Consider the following 20,441-nt stretch of genomic DNA (forward strand, 5'->3'; position numbering starts at 1 on the left):
TTTCTGCTCTCAAACCCTTGTTTAATCAGAACAACAATCATGTCAGACTTTTTTCTATACCTTGAATTCTTCCAAGTTTAAAAAATTACAGATATGAGAAGAACTTTTACCTATTAATACACACAGGAATCTGTGTTCCTGAAAACCTTTACAATAGAAAGATCACTGAAACATCAGTATAATCAACACCTGGGAGAAGTATATTTCAGGTAAGAAAGTATCAATAGTAGGAAAAAGTTGCCATTCAACTTTCACCTTGATAGCATGTTTCACTGCACAAAAGCATATTGTATTTTCCCTCATGGTACTTTAGTAGGGTCATTAAAATGGCACCGTATCTGTCTTCCTTTAATCCCCTTCCCCCACAATTTAATAAAGAAAAACAAAAACCCAATGTTCATGCTTAAAAACAAAAACCCAATGTTCATGTTCTTTTAAGCCATGATATTTAATGTGGTGCTGGGCCACTGGGCCACATGGTCCAACAGACCTAAATTTATTCCAACCCTGAATTTTGTTAAATGTCCAATAATAAATGAACTGGAGTTAGAATTTCTCTACTTGAAGATGAAGAAAAAAGGTCCTCCAGTGTAGTTATTTTAGAACAAGGCTCTTCTATTTATATAAGAACTGAGACTTATTAATAACCCAGCATATTTAAATAAATTGATGAAAAGTACTTTTTAAAATATAACACTGTTAAACATAAATCAGTTTTCACTTCTTAAATTAGTTGTAATAAGCAACCCTACAGGCTAGATATTTGAAAATCAATGGCCAAACTGAAATCTGAACAAAGCCAAACTTGTTTAAACCAAATGCTATTTGTTAAATGTTGTACATTCTGTTTACTACCCACTGACTCAGTATTTTACTATACAGGGTAGCACCTAGTATAAAACAATGTGAGAAATAAGAAAAAGAAAAATGTTGGGGGTGTGAAATACAAAAAAAATTTCAGGATGGACTGCATAATCCAGAAATCACCTGTTCTAGTTGCTATACTCCTTGAACACATTCTGTATTTCAAAATGACACAGGAACTAAAAAAAAAAACAAAAAAAACCACATTAAACACATACTTAAGCATCTAGACGTATAACAGTTCAGCAAACAAATAGGTTTAACTCAAGCCTTTGAACACATCACTTAGAAACATTAAGATTTTGAACCCAATTACTCAAACATCATTGACTAGCCCATAATGCAGTTTGTGTTAACTTGCTGTACAAATTAACCACATAATAGTAGTCAGATACTAATCTTACTCCAACAGAAGTAGTGATAAAATCAAAGCAATACTCCTTTTTGTAAGATAATCAGGATAACAGCACTGGGATAAAATGAAGAGAATTTGTTTCAGATTCTTGTTCAATAAGCCTGTTCCTCATTTAAAGATAATGAGGATAAAGGTATTACAACCAAATATGGGAAACTGCTTTCTCTTTATTTAAGCATTAGGAAGGAAATTAACTTTGGTCACATATTACCTTAAAAAAAAAAATTCCATTTTACATATTCCTAAATAGATAGGACCAAATGATCAGAGAAAAAATTTCTGTGGCCAATTTTATATTAAAAAAAATCTAACATACAATATCATTCAAATTATATAAAGACTGCTTGGGATCATAACATTCCAAATATATGACAACTGCAACCCCAACCTAACAGGTGTGAAAAGTATTTGCTCTCATGTTGCTTTGGTCCAAAAGAGTAGAGCTGAATCAGTAAGAGTAAACTAAGTTCCTAATCGTTTGCCAGAATTAATTTAAATTGTTATTGGCAGCAGAAATATCCACGATGAATAGTTCTACTATGAGAAAGTATAATAAAAGAATATTTCCCATGAACACATCACAGTACCAGATAAACTTTTATAAGAGAAAAACATAAAGAAACAAAAAAAGATAAACAGCTACCACACAAAAAATACTGTTTCCCCCATAACTGTATCTGAAGGGGTAAAAAGGTGATATTAGAGATTTTTGATGATGCTAACATGAAAAGAAGTTGAGTATTGTATTTATTTCTTATTTTATACAACTCTTACTCTTTACAAAAATGGTTATAGTCATGCCCATAAAAGTGTAACCCATGGCATCTGAAAGCAAACACTCTTTGTAATTATTTAAAAGGGCCTTTTTAAAAATTATAATACAAAGGTCTGTGCTCTATAAGCAGTCCTCCACTGTGCATTATAACAATAAGGCTTACTTTTAATACAAAGACTAAGTGTTTGGGAGTTATGAGCCACTGGATTTAACAAACATCATCTTATAGTTGCTTTTTGCATCTTTTTTGTTTTTGGAATCCTCCACTTCATCAGGGTGCTCAGTAGCTTGGAGCTCTTCAGTAGATTCTTCTTTCTCTGACTCTGAATCACTTTCAGAGTCATCTGGACTTTCAGGATCAGGTGAATCATCGTCATCGTCATCTCCAGCCACATCACCTTCTCCATCATGATCATCTACCTAAAAACATCAATCAACAGCCTATTAAAATTATCCAGTACAAAAACTGGAAAAGACCCTCATTTTTGTCTCACTCCATAGCCATTAAATTAACAGTTTAAGAACAGAGGCTGCCTAGGGAAGAACTGAGGGCTCTGGCATCTCCAGCTGTTTTATAAACTGGTACTTGAGTAGGATTTTTGTTTAAGAAAGGACTCTGAAGACCTCTTCTTCCTTCCCTAGTTTGAAATTAATATTGTCTTCCTGATGGAAACAATACGTTTTTTAAGAATAAGGCATGTTAACACCGATTCACGGGAATGCTGAAAACAGTTACCGATGTTTTGCATATTACATTATTTTGGAGTAATGAACCAATAGTTATGCGGAAAGAGGTGACATAGGAAACAACTGAGAAAACTCTAATGAGTATTTATAGGAAATATTTCATCTAACTTGTGAGTACATTGTTCATGCCTACTTAAAATGTGCCCTAATGATTCTCTAAGCAGAATGTACGTTAAGCTAGTATCAAAAAACATATTTCAGAAACTCTCAATATCTCTTCTCATTATCTACAAAGACCTAGTTTGGCATATGAAAATATTTTAAGTAACTATATAAAGAGAGCTTCCTTCATAGGATTCTCGGTTGCTAGAGTAATTAAACAGAAATAAGTGATATCAAATTGGAATTATCTTTCCACTTAATGAAAATGTTAATTACTACCTCACTGAAGCCAAGTCCACAATGTCGCCGATATCTTCCTGATAATTTACTGTCCATACTTTGTTGATATTGAGACTCCAGTTCTTCATTAATTTTCTTGTCTTCTTCCCCTGTATGTCCAGTGTACTTTGATTATGTTTCAGTCAAATTAATAAAAACATTTGATTATACAAAAAACCCATAATACAGATGCTATTATATTTAGGGCTGATTTCTCTAACTGAGTAATTTTACAGTGAATTTTGTGAATGGGTTTATATACCATATGTAATTACCTAACAGACAAAATAACTTACTTCTTTAGTAACTACTCGAAGTAGAAGCTCTTTTATTAAAAATGAAACATTTTTCCATGTAATAATTCAAACCAGATAAGGAATTCTCAGAATTGCCTGAAGTTTAGATACTGTAAATATGAATTACTAAGAACTTTGGGTATCATGTTTTAGTTAATATAGTCTAATAATGGATCTCCGGAAAGTGAAAGTTTCCTCCTAGTCATAGAAAAACACCTCCAACAAACAACAGCTTCTGTCTCTGAACAGAAATAATGAAAAGGCACATAATTCTGTTCAGAAAATGGCTAAATAAAATGACCTTGGAATGGCTCTCCTTATGCCTTTCTTTGCATATCACTTTACTGAACCAATATATCATGTGACATCTGACATATACATATACTTTTAACATATACTCTGTTGCATGTAAGTTATGAAGCAGAATGTTAAACAACCATCTATAAACTTACCACGCAAGGACTAAAATATTACCAATACCATTGGAGCTTTCTGTACATGGCATTTTAATTCGTAAATACAAGAAAATAACTTCATATTTTAAAAGAATAAGTTCAACAGTTAAATACATTTGCATTCTGCCAAAGTTCAGACTCTTTAGCCTTTTGTAGCAATGCAGAGTAATTTGAAGTAACTGTTCAACACCAGAAAAATAAAATGCCTATTAATTTCTAAAATATGCTACATAATCTAGGTCAGTATAAAGTTAATTTAAATGATGTAAGTAAAGGTTTTCTTAAATGTATATGGGGTATTATGCCCTATTATTAATAATGTCCAAGATCAGGGTCCAATATTAAATGGGAGAAAATTTTTCAGCAGACTGAATTCAAATCCAAATTCTAATTCATTTTCAGTTTTTAATTTAAATTTCCCCCCTAAAATTAAAAGAAAAATTCATTTCTTCAGGTCTTCCAATGAGTTTATGCTCTTCAAAGATCTCAGAGCAAAACTTAGTGAATAAACTAAAAACCAGTATAATATGCCAACTATAACACTGCATAGTAAATAGTATACAAAATATATGTAAACTCTAGAAACTACAATTGGCAAGATGAGGCATAAAACCTCACTACAATTAAAATACTACATGTTGTAAATTACTAAAAATGAAAACAGAAACAAGTAAGTTTCTTGGTTAGAATATCATATTAATGTAAACTCTTTCAAATCCTTCATCAGAGTATATACTGTTACATGATATATCTAACATGTTTACATATACAACATCTATTTCTAACATGTTAATCACCAGAACTAATCAACAATTATACACAGAAGTTAGAATATCCCAAAATATATGCAAGTATTTCACATTCCAAATTTAGCACCTCCATTTTAATTATATTTTACCTTCTTACCTGTGCGGAAGTGAGATGTGGATTTGTGATCTCCTATAACAAGACGACCAGTATGTTCTTTCTGTAAGAAGAAGGAAATGTATTAGAATTTGAAACCACAGATTTAACATAATTACTGCCTATGTGCCTGATGCTGAACTTACATTTTTGCATGGATAGGGATGGGGAGGGGAAACAAAATCAATAAATAAATTATAGTTATGTCTGAAGGCAGTGTCATTACAATAAACCAAGCAGAGGATGGGGGTAGAAAGTATGTAGATTTTAAACACGATAGATAACTAGAAAATTGGATCAATTTAAACATTTTCTTTTCTAAAACGCCAATTAAGAGTTGTTTATGTCTCAGGCATATATCATGGAGAAAAAGCAAATCAGATTATTTAGCTAAATAAAGATAATGAACAAAAGATAGAAATCTAAAATATAAAAAATAAGAATCATTACTACTTAGCAACATACCACAAACAGCTAGCTCGTTACTTCTGACTACAAAAAACACTCTCTTTCAAACTGTGAAAAAGCACAGAATTTAAAACAATCTAGTTCTATACAACATCAAGATAAATCTAACTCAAAGTTACCAACTCATTAGCTTACATAATTAGTCTCAATTTATCAGTTCCAATCCATTCTTTATGGTTCATATTTAGTTTTGAAACCAAACAGGAGCCTGTAGGGCTCCTGGGCACAGAAACCTTTCTGTGTCCCTCATTTCTTACTTGTAGGGAAGAGACTCCAGCCTGTATAACCTTCCTTGAGTTCCAAAGGCAGATTCAAATAGATGCTAGACAGAGAAGGGAGGGGATGCAGAGTGAGGAGCAGTCAAGAAACAATAGTGTAGCCTTTGGGCAGGGTCTCAGTTCCACCTCAAGAAATACAAATAACAGAATTTCTGAGTTCTTTACAGAACTAAACCCCACGAACAAATGTAAGATGTTAGCATTCCTCATTCCAGATTAAAGGAACCAGAGAAGCTCTCCAAGAGACCAACTGAGGCCAGAATAAAGGAGTCACAGAAACTCATATCACCTGAGGCCAGATGAAAGGAGTCACAGAAACTCATATCACCTGAGGCCAGATTAAACAAGTGTAGGTCCTGTACACATCCTGAACACCAATCACAACCCCTACAACAAGGTGATGACAGCAAGCATACACTGAGGAAAGATGCAGCAATCATCTACACTAAAGACAGCCTTCACACCAAAAATATTAGACTCATGGGCTATACAGGGATATTTCCACATAAAAACAACCCTTTAAGACCAGAGCAAAAACTGTTTCTCCTAAAATTATAGAGAAACCTAAGTAAAATGAAGAAACCAGGAATTGCTCCCAATGAAAACAAGAGAAATCCCCTGGACGAGCAATGAAACCTCTCTCCAGTCTACTAGACCCTGAGTTCAAAAAGATGATAAAAATAATAAAGGAGTTAAAAAAGGCTATCAACAAAAATGCAGATCATTATAAGTAGAAACTATAAAGAGAAGCCAATTAAAATTAGAAAACACCTGCTGAGACAAAACCTGAGCTAAAGGCAATAAACAGCAAGCTAAACAATGCAGAAGAATAAATAAATGATCTGGAAGACAGAATAATGGAAACCACCCAATCAGAACGACAGACAAAAAGACAAGTGAAAAAAAAAATGAAAGCAATATATGAGATCTACGGGATAAAACAGAGCGAATCAATCTACACGTAATAAGAAATCCCAGAAGAAACAGAAAAGGGGACTGAAAATGCATTTGAAGAAATTATAGCTGAGAACTCCCCAAACCAAAAGGGAACAGATATCCAGATCCAAGAAACACACAGAGAGTCCCAAATAAGATGAACCCAACAGACCTACACCGTGACATTATAATTAAAATGGCCAGAGTTAAAGTGAGAACTCTAAAGGCAGCAAGTGGGAGTTCCCTGGCAGCCCAGTGGATAGGATTCCATACTTCTAATGCAGGGGGCCAGGGTTCGATTCCTGGTCAGGAAACTAGGATCCCATAAGCTGTGCAGCACAGTCAAAAAAGGCAGCGAAAGAATTACTTACAAGGAAAACCTCATTAAGTCTATCAGCTGACTTCTCTACAGAAATGCTGCAGGACAGAAGGGAGTGGCAAGATAAATTCAAAGTCCTAAAAATCCTACAACCTAGGATGCTCTACACAGCAAGATTATCATTAAGAAGGAGAGAGAAAGAATTTTGCAGACAAGAAAAAACTAAAAGAATACAGCAATACAAAACCTAGTCTAAAAGAAATATTTAAAGGTCTTCTCTAAATAGAAATGCAGCAAAAACCTATAGGAAAGAGAAAATCACAATAGGAAAATAAGTCACTTAAGTAAGCCAGTACCATAGTTTTAAAAAAAAATTTTGTGAAAGCAATAATTAACATGAAGAGCAAAAGGCTTATTTAACAGGAAGATGTAAAAGAGGACAGACATCAAAATCATAAAATATGGGGGAGGGAAGTTAGAAAGTGTTGATTCTTATTGGAATGTGCTTAAACCTATGACTACCAGTCCAAAGCAATGAGATATAATAATGGGTTAAAACCATCTGAAAAATGGGAAAGACTTATATACTTATAAGTCTTACATATCCTTGTATCATTATATCCTTAACTCTGTCCTAGGTAACAAGTTGAGGCTGCTTCAAACTGCCAGTTTTCACAGTATTTTCTTTAAAACTCATGCCAAGGGTACAATCAATGTAACCTAGTACATTTCTTTACCCATATGCAATTTGGTCTGTAACCTGGCAGAAAGTATTCTCATGTTTCTTAAGTATGAAAATGTTTAAACCCATAAATATTAAGGTACTTGTCCAAACTGTTTGTTTAGTTTCTTCAACTAATAAATCTGATATATGTAATTTTTGCTATAAGAAATTTTATTTTAAAAAAAACCTTGAAAAACAGGGTAACTACAAAACAAAAACATACAACAAATTCACAAAAGCCAAAAAAACCCAGAGAACTCAAACGTAATACAAACAAAAACTATCAAAGCACAACAGGACAAACAAAAAGAAAGAAACAAAGAGAAATACATTCTCAACTAGAAAAGAAGGTTTGAAATAGCAACAAATATCTATCAACAACTACTTTAAATATAAATGTACTAAATAATACAGTCAAAAGAGTAGCAGACTGGACTAAATAAACCAAGAGACTACCTACCATAATGCTGCCTACAAGAGACTCTCTTTAGGGTGAAGGACACACAGATTTGAGATTGAGAGGATGGAAAAGATATTTCATGGAAATAGAAATGACACGGAGAAGGCAATGGCACCCCACTCCAGTACTCTTGCCTGGAAAATCCCATGGACGGAGGAGCCTGGTAGGCTGCAGTCCATGGGGTCGCAAGAGTCGGACACAACTGAGCGACTTCACTTTCACTTTTCACTTTCATGCATTGGAGAAGGAAATGGCAACCCACTCCAGTGTTCTTGCCTTGAGAATCCCAGGGACGGGGGAGTCTGGTGGGCTGCCGTCTGTGGGGTCGCACAGAGTTGGACACGACTGAAGCGACTTAGCAGTAGCAGCAGAAATGACAAGAAAGTGGGGGTAGCAATACCATATCAGAAAAAACAGACTTTAAGACAAAGTCCATAAAGTCAAAGGATACTATAAAATAATAACAGGATCAATACAAGAAGAGGCTATTACAGTTGTTAACATATACACACCCAATATAGGAGCACATAAATGAATAAAAATAAAATACTAACAGCCATAGGTAAGAACTGATGGGAATACAATAGGAGACTTTAATATCAGTGGACAGATCTTACACAAAATCAACGCAGCAGCTGCTGCTGCTGCTGCTAAGTTGCTTCAGTCGTGTCCGACTCTGTGCGACCCCATAGACGGCAGCCCACCAGGCTCTCCCGTCCCTGGGATTCTCCAGGCAAGAACACTGGAGTGGGTTGCCATTTCCTTCTCCAATGCATGAAAGTGAAAAGTGAAAGTGAAGTCACTCAGTCATGTCCGACTCTTCACGACCCCATGGACTGCAGCCCACCAGGCTCCTCCGTCCATGGGATCCTCCAGGCAAGAGTACTGGAGTGGGGTGCCATTGCCTACTCCGAATCAATGCAGCAACAGATCCTAAATAACACAGCAGAACAGTTAAGACTCAATTGATACTTATAGGCCATAACATCCAAAAAATCAGAATACATCCTTTCCAAGTGAACATGGAACATTCTCTGGGGTAGTCGACATACTAGGAAACAGAACAAGCCTTAACTAATTTAAGAGTATAAAAATTATTTCAAGGGTCTTTTCTGACCACGATGGTGTGAAACTAGAAATCAATGACAGAAAGAGAAACAAGAAAAAAACCAATTATATGGGGACTAAACAACATGGTATTAAAAAAAACCAAGGTAACAATGATGAGATCAAAGAGAAAATTTTAAAGTATCTTAAAGGAAATGAAAATGAAAACATGGCCATAAAAAATCTGTGGGATGCAGCAAAAGCAGTCCTAAGTGAGAAGTTGATAGCAATATAGGCCTTCCCTAAAAAGATAAATCTCAAATAAACAAGTTAACCTACCACCTAAAATAATTAGAAAAACAAAACCCTAAGTCAGAAAAAGAGGGTAAATAAAAAAGGATGAAAGAGGGAACAGGGCTTCCCCAGTCCCTCAGATGGTAAAGAAGCTGCCTGCAATGCAATAAGACCCAGGTTCAATCCCTGGACTGGGAAGGTCCCCTGGAGAAGGGAATGGCTACCCACTCCGGTTTTCTTGCCTAGAGAATTCCATGGGCAGAGGAGCCTGGTGGGCTACAGTCCATGGGGTTGCAAAGAGACAGACATGACTGAGACTAACAATTTCACTTTTTCACTTTCAAAGAGAAAATAGAGGCTTTTTAAAAATTGGGGGGGGGGGATCAACCAAGAGCTGGGTTTTTTCAAAAGAGTAAACAGAATCAACAAACCTCTGGCCGGGCTCACCAAGAAGAAAAGAGAGGACCCAAATAAAATAAGAAATGAAACAGGAGAAGTAATAACTAATATTGCAGAAATACCAAAAAACCTTAAGAGAATACTATCAACAATTATATACCAACAAACTGGACAACCTAGAAAAAACGGACAAGTTTCTAGAAACATACAACACACCAAAATTGAACCAAGGAGAAACAAAAATTTCAACAGACTGGACACTGGAAGTGAAATAGAATCTGTAACTTAAAAAACTCACTGCAAACAAAAATCCAGGAACTGATGGCTTCTGAGGAATCCCAATAAACATCAAAGAACTTATTGCACTCCTTCTCAAACTCTTCCAAAAGATTAAAGAGAAGGGAAATTTCCCAAAGTCATTCCGTGAAGCCACCATCACCCTGATACCAAAACCAGACAAAGATAACACACAAACAGAAAATTACTGGCCAATATCACTGATGAACATAGATGCAATAACCCTCAACAAAATACTAGCAAACTGAATACAATAATACACTAAAAATATCATGCAACATGATCAAACAGGATTTATCCCAACAATGCATGGATTTTTCAATACCTGCAAATCAATCAGTGTGATATACCACATTAATTGAAGAATAAAAACTACACGATCCTCTTGTGAATGAAAGATGTGGCCTGCCATATCAGTAAACAAAGGATATTTTGGCCATCAAGTCAGCAGCTACCCCTAATTGTGCATCCTAAGGGGATATGGGATGGAGAAAAGCAGGATACTGACCCTAGGTATCTAAGGTGCGTATCAGAGGAATGATTTCAATGAGTCCAAACTCTCTTATCTTCCCACTAAATCTTCCCCAAAAAGCATTAAATTCATTAACTTGACATGTCTGGTTTTCCTTAGTTTCTTTAACGAACAGTAATCTTTTGATGTTTCGACTATCTACAGTTTTTGTTGCAAAAATGTCTATATATCCCTTACCTCTTTGGGGCAGTAATTCAGAGCAATATGAGAGGCTGACTTAAGTCCTCAGAAAATCTGCCAGATAAAACATAATTCTCCACTTTTAGGTTGTGTATTTTTTCCAGTGGACAGTTTTGGAGACCAGGAAGGGACACAGAGAAGATGCCTCTCTTTTGTCTGAATGCTATGAGGAACTGAAGCCTTGATACCAACAGAGGCCTGTTGTGCCCAACTGTCTCCTCAGAGAGTGCAGACGAATTTGGATGAGTCTCTTTGGGTGAGTCTCTCCCGGTTCTTGATGATGATGAGTTATATTTGGTAGTGTCTAACAGGTGCCTGGCTCCCCAGTTGAAAGAGAGTGACTCCCCCTAGTTGAAAGGTACTAAGGGAGCCCAGATGAAAGACCCTGAGAGAAAGTGCCCCCTACCTGAAAGACACTGGGGGAACTCAATGGAAAGACACTGGGATTTCCTCAACTGAAAACATACTAAGCGGTCATGGCTGAATGGTTGGGTAAGAAGCTGACCTGATTGATGTTTTCCTCAAATTGGCTACCTTAATAAGAATCTGTTGGGATAAAAGTGCAGTAGTAAATTTGAGAGAAATTCAACTTTAAAACAGGCAACAGACTCACTCAGAGAAATGAGGGGTGTCAGAAAGCCAATCTCCGACTAATACTCCAGCCAGATTCATGTACATACAGAACTCATACCTGCAAGTAAATAAAGGAGTCTTGCCCTGAAAATTACTAAATGGAACTTGTTTATTGTATATGCACTTAAGTTAGAAAAAGTCAGCTTGGAAAAAAACAGAATTCTGATAGTAAAAAAAACAAAGGCCCTTCTAGGGGGATTTGCATTCACTTTTCCTCCTGTGTCTTTGAGATATCAATGTTTTACCTGATCTTCAGGCTTTTTCTTTGTGTGTGTTTTGAGCACTTGGTCTCCATCATCCAAAAGGTACACTTACGGTGTACATTTAGCAGCCAGTCAAACAGACTGAGATTCTGAGCAGTCTTTTGTCTGAATTTACCAATTCACAGGGGCTTTTTGCATTCTTAACCTTCATTGCATCAGCTTGTTTGGTGAACGCCTTTACTTTCTTAGACTTATTTCTGAGAGTAAACTTTCTAGATCTGTTTAGGTGGCATCATTCACACTCTCTTGTGGAGAACTCTCTTATGTTATTGGTTTAAGTCACTATTAAGATACATCTCACTAATGACCAGATGATGGAGCCTTTAAATTGGAGAAACTTCCAAATATCTAAATTTTGTAGAGAGCTCTTATTATAAACAGGATTCCCTGGTGGCTCAGTGGTAAAGAATCCACCTGCCAATGCAGGAGATGTGGGTTTGATCCCTGGGTTGGAAAGATCCCCTGAAGAAGGAAATACCAATCCACTCCCATATTCTTGCCTGGGAAATCTCGTGGACTAAGGAGCTTGGTGGGCTACAGTCCATGGGGTTGCAAAAGAGCCAGACATGACTCAGTGACTAAACATCATAAATACGTGTTTTCTTGATACCTATGGGAAAAAAAATTAAAAAGGTGGGGAAAAAATAGTATATAATGGTTAACTCTAAGAACACCCTTAGTTTAACAAACCCAAAAAACTAGTTTGGGAAATCTTATTGTGGTTTCTGCTTCCCCTTAATGGAGATCCATTAAGCATTAAGCATACAGATGCCAATAAAAGCATTAGAATAATTAATATTAATTAGGTTGATTAACAGAAAAATAAGGAAAAAAACCAAAGGGAAAGTCTAGAGACTATTTCCCAACAAGGTAAAAATTTTAAAGGAACTTATCTCAAACGGATAAAGAATGGGATGACCCAGAGGGATGGGATGGGGAGGGAGGTGGGTGGGGGGTCCAGGAAGGGGAACACATGTAAACCCATGGCTGATTCATGTCAATGTATGGCAAAAACTATTACAATATTGTAAAGTAATTAGCCCCCAACTAAAATAAATAAATTTATAAAAGAAAAAAAAAAAAAGAAATGTTTGGATAAATGATTATTTTAAAATGAAATAAATATGTCAAAGGGATTAAAACAAAAGATTCTCATACAACATTATCTAAGGTTCAATGTGTCAAAGGGATCCTCGCCCCAACATACTGGTCCCCAGTAGGTCTGCATAAAAGACCCCAAGCAGGTCTGCTCTATTTACCTCTGTTTAATATATACATATGTATTTAAAGGGTGGAAGAAAATTGCCCTGAGCTCCTGATCAACAATTACTTGGGGAAATGGGCCAATTTATCAGTTTCAAAGATTGAGAAAAGGGCCTGAGTCACTTGGCTCAACACCTCAGTGAGGACCCCAGAGACTTTTATACCAAATAGATAAAATGGTTGGAGGATAAAAGAAAGGAAAGCTTCTATGACTCCCTGTACCCAAGACTTGCTGACTGAGTCCTAATAAAAACTAGAGTCAAAGGTGTAAAAGTTGACAGAATTGAGATGAAAGTTCATAAAAATTGGTATTTATGTTCACCAGTATACAGAATGCTACATAAAAGACAGTTCATAATTGCTTACTTCTTAGTATTCACTAGAAAAAGTTTTTAAGAGTTAAGAATTCTAATTTAATACAAAATTAAAGCTACTACAAATAATAAAGAAAAACTGTCCAATATGCTAGAAAAGTAAGATGTGTGTTAAGAACAAAAGGTCTGAGGATTAGATTTGCATTTTCATAAGAGAAAAGAAAGTAACTCCTTTTTAGAAGTGGTTCGTTCTAGAGGAGAAAAGAGACAAAATAATATAGATATAGAAAGTGATGGGAGGTTTGTGGAAAAGGAACTCTGAGAAAAGAATTTTGTACATGGTCAGGACTGACTAAAATTAGGTTGAATTACATAAATGAATTTTGCTATTAAAAGTAGGCTGGCACATGACTGGATTTGTTTCTTCTCTCTGTTGAATAAAGTTTTTTTAGAAAACTGCTTTTGACAACAGATTACATGAGTTTCTTTGCCTTTAGGTGATGCATATTTGTTTTGAAATCTTTTGTCACTGTGTTTAAGTACTGTTTCAGAATGACCGATGATCCTATTTGACCAAGTGTTGATAGTATGGACAGACTTCCCAAACATCAAATTCTAAAGTTCTCCTGACTTCCAACTAACTCTGGGATGACTCAAAGGGACCAAGATATCTCAGAGAGCAATGTCAAACTAATTAGGCATATCAGGGATGTTAAGTTACTTGAGAAGCATTGTCATGTAATTAAAGATGAACCTTATGCTATACTGTATGGATGCCATTAATAGATATTCCAAAATTTACATGAAATTGCTAAAAATCTGAGATGCTCTGATATAATGTTATTATAATTCTATTTATTATCTTAAAATGTTTTATGTTCACAGAAATACCCAAGTTCCTTGTCAACTGCATTGTAGTCAGTTCTTTAACCATGCCATTTTAAGTACTGTCATTTATGAATAGTCATTGTTTTTCACTCTAATGCTTTTATAAAATGAAGATCTTCAAGAAGATTCATAAAAAGAACTTCAAAAAAAAAATGTAAGTTTCTGGTAACTTTTAGATCATACCACTGAAATAAGTAAGAAATGACAAAACTCTCAGGTAAAACCTGATGACTTCATCCAGATCAACAGGCATTATGTGGTACTGAATGAAATAATAAATATGTAACTATGACTTTTGGGTAGACTATACTAGCTTTTCATCTTTGTTTTCCAGAAAAACTTTTCCTCTATTATTCTATGATCTACAAGTTGATCAAGTATTCCTTTATAAACAAAAATAAAACATTTTTTTTCTCTCTACCTGATCCTTCCACATTTGGCTTCTCCAACAGGCTCTCCTGTGGACTTGATGGTTTACTACAACACCAGATTACAACTAATTATACTAATCATTGTTTTAATTTGTTCTTTATTCCCAAATTGTTTATACTGTCTTTCTCTGCCACTATGACCTTATTAATGTTACCAACTATATTAATTATCCTGTCTGGTTTATAAGATTATCTATTGCATTACCCAATGTGTAACTAGGTCTCCAAAAAAATCAATGATGGCAAAGGTCTTAAGACAGTTAATCTCACACTCACACACGAGACTCCCTAGCACTGTGGGATAAAATTGGTCACAAAGTGCCTCTCAAATGTTGGTTGAATTTACAGTCAAGAGGAAAGAACTATGAATGAAAAATGTAGCCGTATCAGTAAACAAAGGACACTGCAGCCATCAAGCTAGCAGTCACTGCATTCACCTCTAACTTTGTTCCCAGCAGAGATTCAGAATGTAGAAAAGCAGGATACTGGCCCTAAACAGTTAAGATGCCAATCAAAAGAATGATGTCCATGAGTCCAGACTCTTGTACCTTCCCACATGAAGTGTTAAATTCACTAACTTAACATATCTGATTTTTCCCTAGTTAACAGTAATCTTTTGATGTTCCAACTTATCTGGTTTTTGCTGCAAAACTGGCTCCTCTCTTACCTCTTTGGAGCAGTTGCTCAGAGCAATCTGAGAGGCTGCTTTCTGGGCTTACGTACTCAGAAAACCTGCTGAATAAAATAATTCTCAACTGTTATGTTGTGCATTTTTTTCAACTGACAATCTCAGTAGATGAAGAAAAAACTTTTGCTAAAACTCAACATACTCAACATCCAGAAAGTGGGCACAGAGGGAATCTACCTCAACATAAGAAAGGCCATATATGACAAACCTACAGCTAACAAGACACTCAATGGTGAAAACTTGAAATCATTCCCTCTAAGATCAGGAACAAGACAAGGATACCCACTTTAGCCACTTTTATTCAGCATAGTATTGGGAATCCTAGCCACAGCAATCATACAATAAAAAGAAATAAAAGGAATCTAAATTAGAAAGGAAGAAGTAAAACTGTCACTGTTTGCAGATGACATGATACCATACATAGGAAATCCTAAAGACAGCAGCAGAAAACTACTAGAGTTCATCAATGAATTGGGTAAAAGTTGCAGACTACAAAATTAATATACAGAAATTGGCTGCATTTCTATACATTAACAATGAACTATAAGAAAATTAAGGAAACAATTCCACTTACCATCACATCAGAAGGAATAAAACACCAAGGAATAAACCTACCTAAACAAGCAAAAGAACTGTATTGAGAAGCCTGAAAGATGCTAACAGAAGAAACTGAAGACAACAGAAACAGATGGCAAGTATTCTTGAATTGGAAGAATCCATATTGTTAGTGATCGTGCTTCCCAAAGCCATCTACCAGTTTAATGCAATCCCTATCAAATCACCAATGGCATTTTCAAAGAACTAGAACAAATAATTTTAAAATTTCTGTGGCCCCAAATAGCCAAAACAATTTAGAGGAAGAATAGTCAGAGGAATCACACCCTCATTTCAAACTATTCTACAAAGTTACAGTAATCAAAATTATATGGAACTGGCACAAAAACATACATAGATCAATGGAACAGGATCAAAAGCCCAGAAATAATCCCATATACTTATACTCAATTAATCTATGATAAAAGAGGCAAGAATATATAACAGAGAAAAAGTCTCTTCAATAAGTGGTGCTTGGAAAACTGGACAGCTACATGCATATGAATGAAATTAGAACATTCTCTAACACTGTATTCAAATATAAACTTGAACAGCATTAAAGATACAAGTAAACTGCAGCACTATTTATTTCACCTGCCTCTTAGAGTAATGGAAATAAAACAAAAATAAACAAATGGGATCTAAAAAAACTTGACCTTAAAAGCTTTTGCACAGCAAAGGAAACCATAAGCAAAATGAAAAAACAATCTATGGAAATGATGAGACCACCAAGACATTGATTTCCAAAATGTACAAATAGCTCCTATAAGACAATATCAAAAGAAAATCCTGACCCAATCAAAATACAGGCAGAAGATCTAAACAGACATTTCTCCAAGAAGACATACAGATGGCCAAAAGGCACATGAAACAATGCTTAACATCACTAATTATTAGAGAAACTCTAATCAAAACTACAAGGGGGTATCACCTCACACTGGTCACAAAGGTCATCATCAAAAGATCTACAGACAATAAATGCTGGAGGTGATGAAGAGAAAAAGGATCCCTCCTATGGTGTTGGTAGGAATGTAAATGGAGAACAGTATGGAAGTTCCTTAAAAAACTAGAAATAGTTACCATATGATTCATAAATCCCATTCCTGGGCATATATACAAAGAAAACTACCTCAAAAAGATATAAACACCCCAATGTTCATAGCAGCAGCATTTACAATAGCCAAGTCATGGACGCAACCTAAATGTCCATCATTTAAATGAATGGATAAAGAAGATGTGGTGTGTATACATACATGCATATATAATGGAATTATACATACATACAATAGAATACTACTCAGCAATAATGAATAATGCCATTTGCAGCAACATGGATGGATCTAGATAGTATTATAGTAAATGAAGTCAGACAAAGACAAATGTTATATCACATGTGAAATCTAAAAAAATATACAATGAGCTTATTTACAAAACAGAAACCAGATTACAGACATAGGAAATAAACTTATGGTTACCAAAGGGCAAGATGGGTGGGAGGGATAAATTTGGAATTTTAGACACAAACTCTTATATATAAAATAGACAATAAGGTCCTACTATATATATATATAGCACAGGGAACTATATTCAGGATCTTGTAATAAACTATAATGAAAAAGAATCTGAAAAACAGATATAGATGCATAACTGAATCACTCTGTTGTATACTTGAAACTAATACAAAACTGTAAATCAATTATACTTCAATTAAAAAAACAAATACCAACTGAAAAAAATATTGTTCACTAAAATCAGTGGCTCAGTGGTAAAGAATTCACCTGCCCTTTCAAGAGACTTGGGTTCAATCCCTAGGTCAGGAAGATCCCCCGTAGAAGGGAATGGTAACCCACTCCAATATTCTTGCCTGCAAAATCCCATGGACAGAGGAGCCTGGTGGGCTATAGTCGATGGGGTTGCAAAAGAGTCAGACACGACTTAGCAACTCAACAATAACAGCAAAACTGTTCATTAAAATTTGACTCTGCAAAGCAATCTTAACCAATCAAGTGTGAAGATATACAGTAGATAACAAATCATCCTATTGTGAAATCATGCCACATTCTCCATACCCAAAGATGATACTCCTGAAAAGCTTCAAGCATTAATGCTTATTGCCCTACATATTATTAGCACAAAAGTAAACCAATAATTAAGTAGATTGCTCCTTTAGATTGCAGAAAATATGTAACAAGATTTGAATATATACAATGGCATCGAGTTATTCTAAGATGATCGCACACTGTGACTAAAAGGTCAGTTATAATCTTTGCTATCAAAGAATTTAATGTATGCTATACCCATTTATCAGTAGCCAAATTTTTTCTTTTTTTAAAAAAACTGTTCAATCTGTCCTCACCTTACTCCCTGCCTCCTGTTTTACTGAGATATAACTGACCACTGGTGGTTAAATTTCATACATTTTATGTTAGGCTGTTCTTTCAAGGTACTTAAGGAAATTTAATTCTACTAGATTGAGTATACTCCCTAAACTAGTACTTTATATATCCTTAGAAAATCTATTTACACGACAAGAGAAACTTCAGACTACTTTCTATGACAAAACACAAATTATTGGAAATCTGGACTAATGTAGTATTATACAAATGCTTCCTTTCTATATGTCCTAACATCTTACATGATCTTCCCCTATGCCCAACTCCACTGTTCTAGTGTGGCTAACTCTTAATCCTCAGATTCAGAGCAATTCTATTTCTGGGACGCTTTCTCGTGCTGCTAAGCAAGAGCTAGCTTCCCTTGTCTGCTGATTTCGCAGCACGTGCATAGCTCTTCTACAGTAATTATAATTCTATATTGTCATTATCCGGAGAAGGCAATGGCACCCCACTCCAGTACTCTTGCCTAGAAAATCCCATGGACGGAGGAGCCTGGTAGGCTACAGTCCATGGGGTCGCTGAGAGTCGGACACGACTGAGCGACTTCACTTTCACTTTTCCCTTTCATGCACTGGAGAAGGAAATGGCAACCCACTCCAGTATTCTTGCCTGGAGAATCCCAGGGACGGCGGAGCCTGGTGGGCTGCCGTCTATGGGGTCGCACAGAGTCGGACATGACTGAAGCGACTTAGCAGCAGCAGCAGCATTGTCATTATCTGGTATCCTCCAGTGCACGATGACTCCAAACGTGTTACTGATCTGTGTGATCCCACCCTACTCCTCCAGGACCTAGGACAGTGCTTGGCATGTATTAGACAGTCAACAGTCACTGGCAAAATGCATGAATGCATTCTCATATGAATAAGAAAAACAAAGGCAAAGGACAGAATTCAAGTTTTTTATAAAGGCTGTTCCCTTGGCCACTACTTAAAGAGCTGGACAAGCTATAAAATATGAAAGATTATTCTTTGTAAGATCTACCAAATGGTCTGCCCAGAAGTATCAGATTATTAGGCTGCTGCTGCTGCTGCTGCTAAGTCACTTCAGTCGTGTCCGACTCTGTGCGACCCCACAGACGGCAGCCCACCAGGCTCCGCCGTCCCTGGGATTCTCCAGGCAAGAATACTGGAGTGGGTTGCCATTTCCTTCTCCAGCGCATGAAAGGGAAAAGGGAAAGTGAAGTCGCTCAGTCGTGTCCGACTCTTAGCGACCCCATGGACTGTAGCCTACCAGGCTCCTCCATCCATGGGATTTTCCAGGCAAGAGTACTGGAGTGGGGTGCCATTGCCTTCTCCAGCTTATTAGGCTAACAGATGGCAAATCACAACTTTTGCCTAACAGATGGCAAATCACAACTTTTGCCTTTTCTTTCTTCCACAGGAGTCTACTCAAACCAATTTTTTTTCTCTATATAGTCTCTAAACACTATCACCCAGTGGCACAGAGAATCCTAAAAGCAGCTCAATTAGGTCAGTTATAGTTACAAAAAACTAAAGTAATCAGGCAGAACTTAAAATGTAAAGTAAAATGGGATCTGAGTGTATTCATTCTTTCTCACTTAACATACACAAAAAAGGGCATTATTTTCACAGAAAAGATAAAAATGTATTCTGTCTGACACTTACCTTTCCTGCTCCCATAAGTCTCAAGAACTTTTGCTTTCTTTCTTCATTACCTAAGTCTGCTGCCTCCCAATTGCTAGATCCAAGCTGGAAAAGAAATAGACCAATTAATCTTTTCTGTATAATAATAAATAATAAGAAAACTTAGAAAGAGTCTACCAGTAAATCCCAAGTTTCCTCCTCCCTCCCACTCCCATCAGTTTTCACTATAAACTAGACTCATTCTTGATTAGGAAGTTAACCATATGCATTATATTTGATTTAAAAAATACTTCTTTTCTGTTACCATAAGGCAAACTCCTTTAGTTCTTTTGAAGCCAGAGATCTGGGTTTCAAAAGTTTACACCTATAAGAATGACCTAGAGGGCTGGTTAAAACACAGACTGCTGGGCTGTACCTCAGGAATTTCAGATTTAGTACATCTGGCAGGGAGCTCAGGGATTTATTTCACTTCCAACAAATTCTTAAGAGATGCTGATGATGTTGACCACACTTTGAGAGCTACTTAGAGCCTTATACGGTCCAAGGGTACCTAATACTTTGAACCCAGAAGGCTGACACAGCTGTTAACTGAAGTTAAAA

The 20,441-nt window shown here is 36.0% G+C and overlaps 1 protein-coding gene across 3 annotated transcripts in view; it reads right to left on the minus strand.

Annotated features, from left to right (window-relative positions):
* Positions 1 to 20,441, minus strand: part of C11H11orf58 (chromosome 11 C11orf58 homolog) — a 25,322-nt gene continuing 4,881 nt past the window's right edge. The window contains exons 2-6 of one of the 3 annotated variants that reach the window (XM_081541553.1): positions 19,863 to 19,946; positions 4,840 to 4,900; positions 3,183 to 3,292; positions 2,218 to 2,474; positions 1 to 1,043 (exon numbers count right to left, since the gene is read on the minus strand). In XM_081541553.1, coding sequence (XP_081397679.1) covers positions 2,247 to 2,474; positions 3,183 to 3,292; positions 4,840 to 4,900; positions 19,863 to 19,946 — 483 coding nt within the window. In that variant the 3' untranslated portion in view covers positions 1 to 1,043; positions 2,218 to 2,246. Of the gene's footprint in view, positions 2,475 to 3,179; positions 3,293 to 4,839; positions 4,901 to 19,862; positions 19,947 to 20,441 lie in introns of all 3 variants that reach the window. The other 2 variants (XM_081541552.1, XM_081541551.1) reach the window with 2 other exon arrangements.

This window comes from Giraffa tippelskirchi, chromosome 11 (assembly GCF_054371585.1).
Source record: "Giraffa tippelskirchi isolate mGirTip1 chromosome 11, T2T-mGirTip1v1.2.pri, whole genome shotgun sequence".
NCBI lineage: Eukaryota > Metazoa > Chordata > Mammalia > Artiodactyla > Giraffidae > Giraffa > Giraffa tippelskirchi.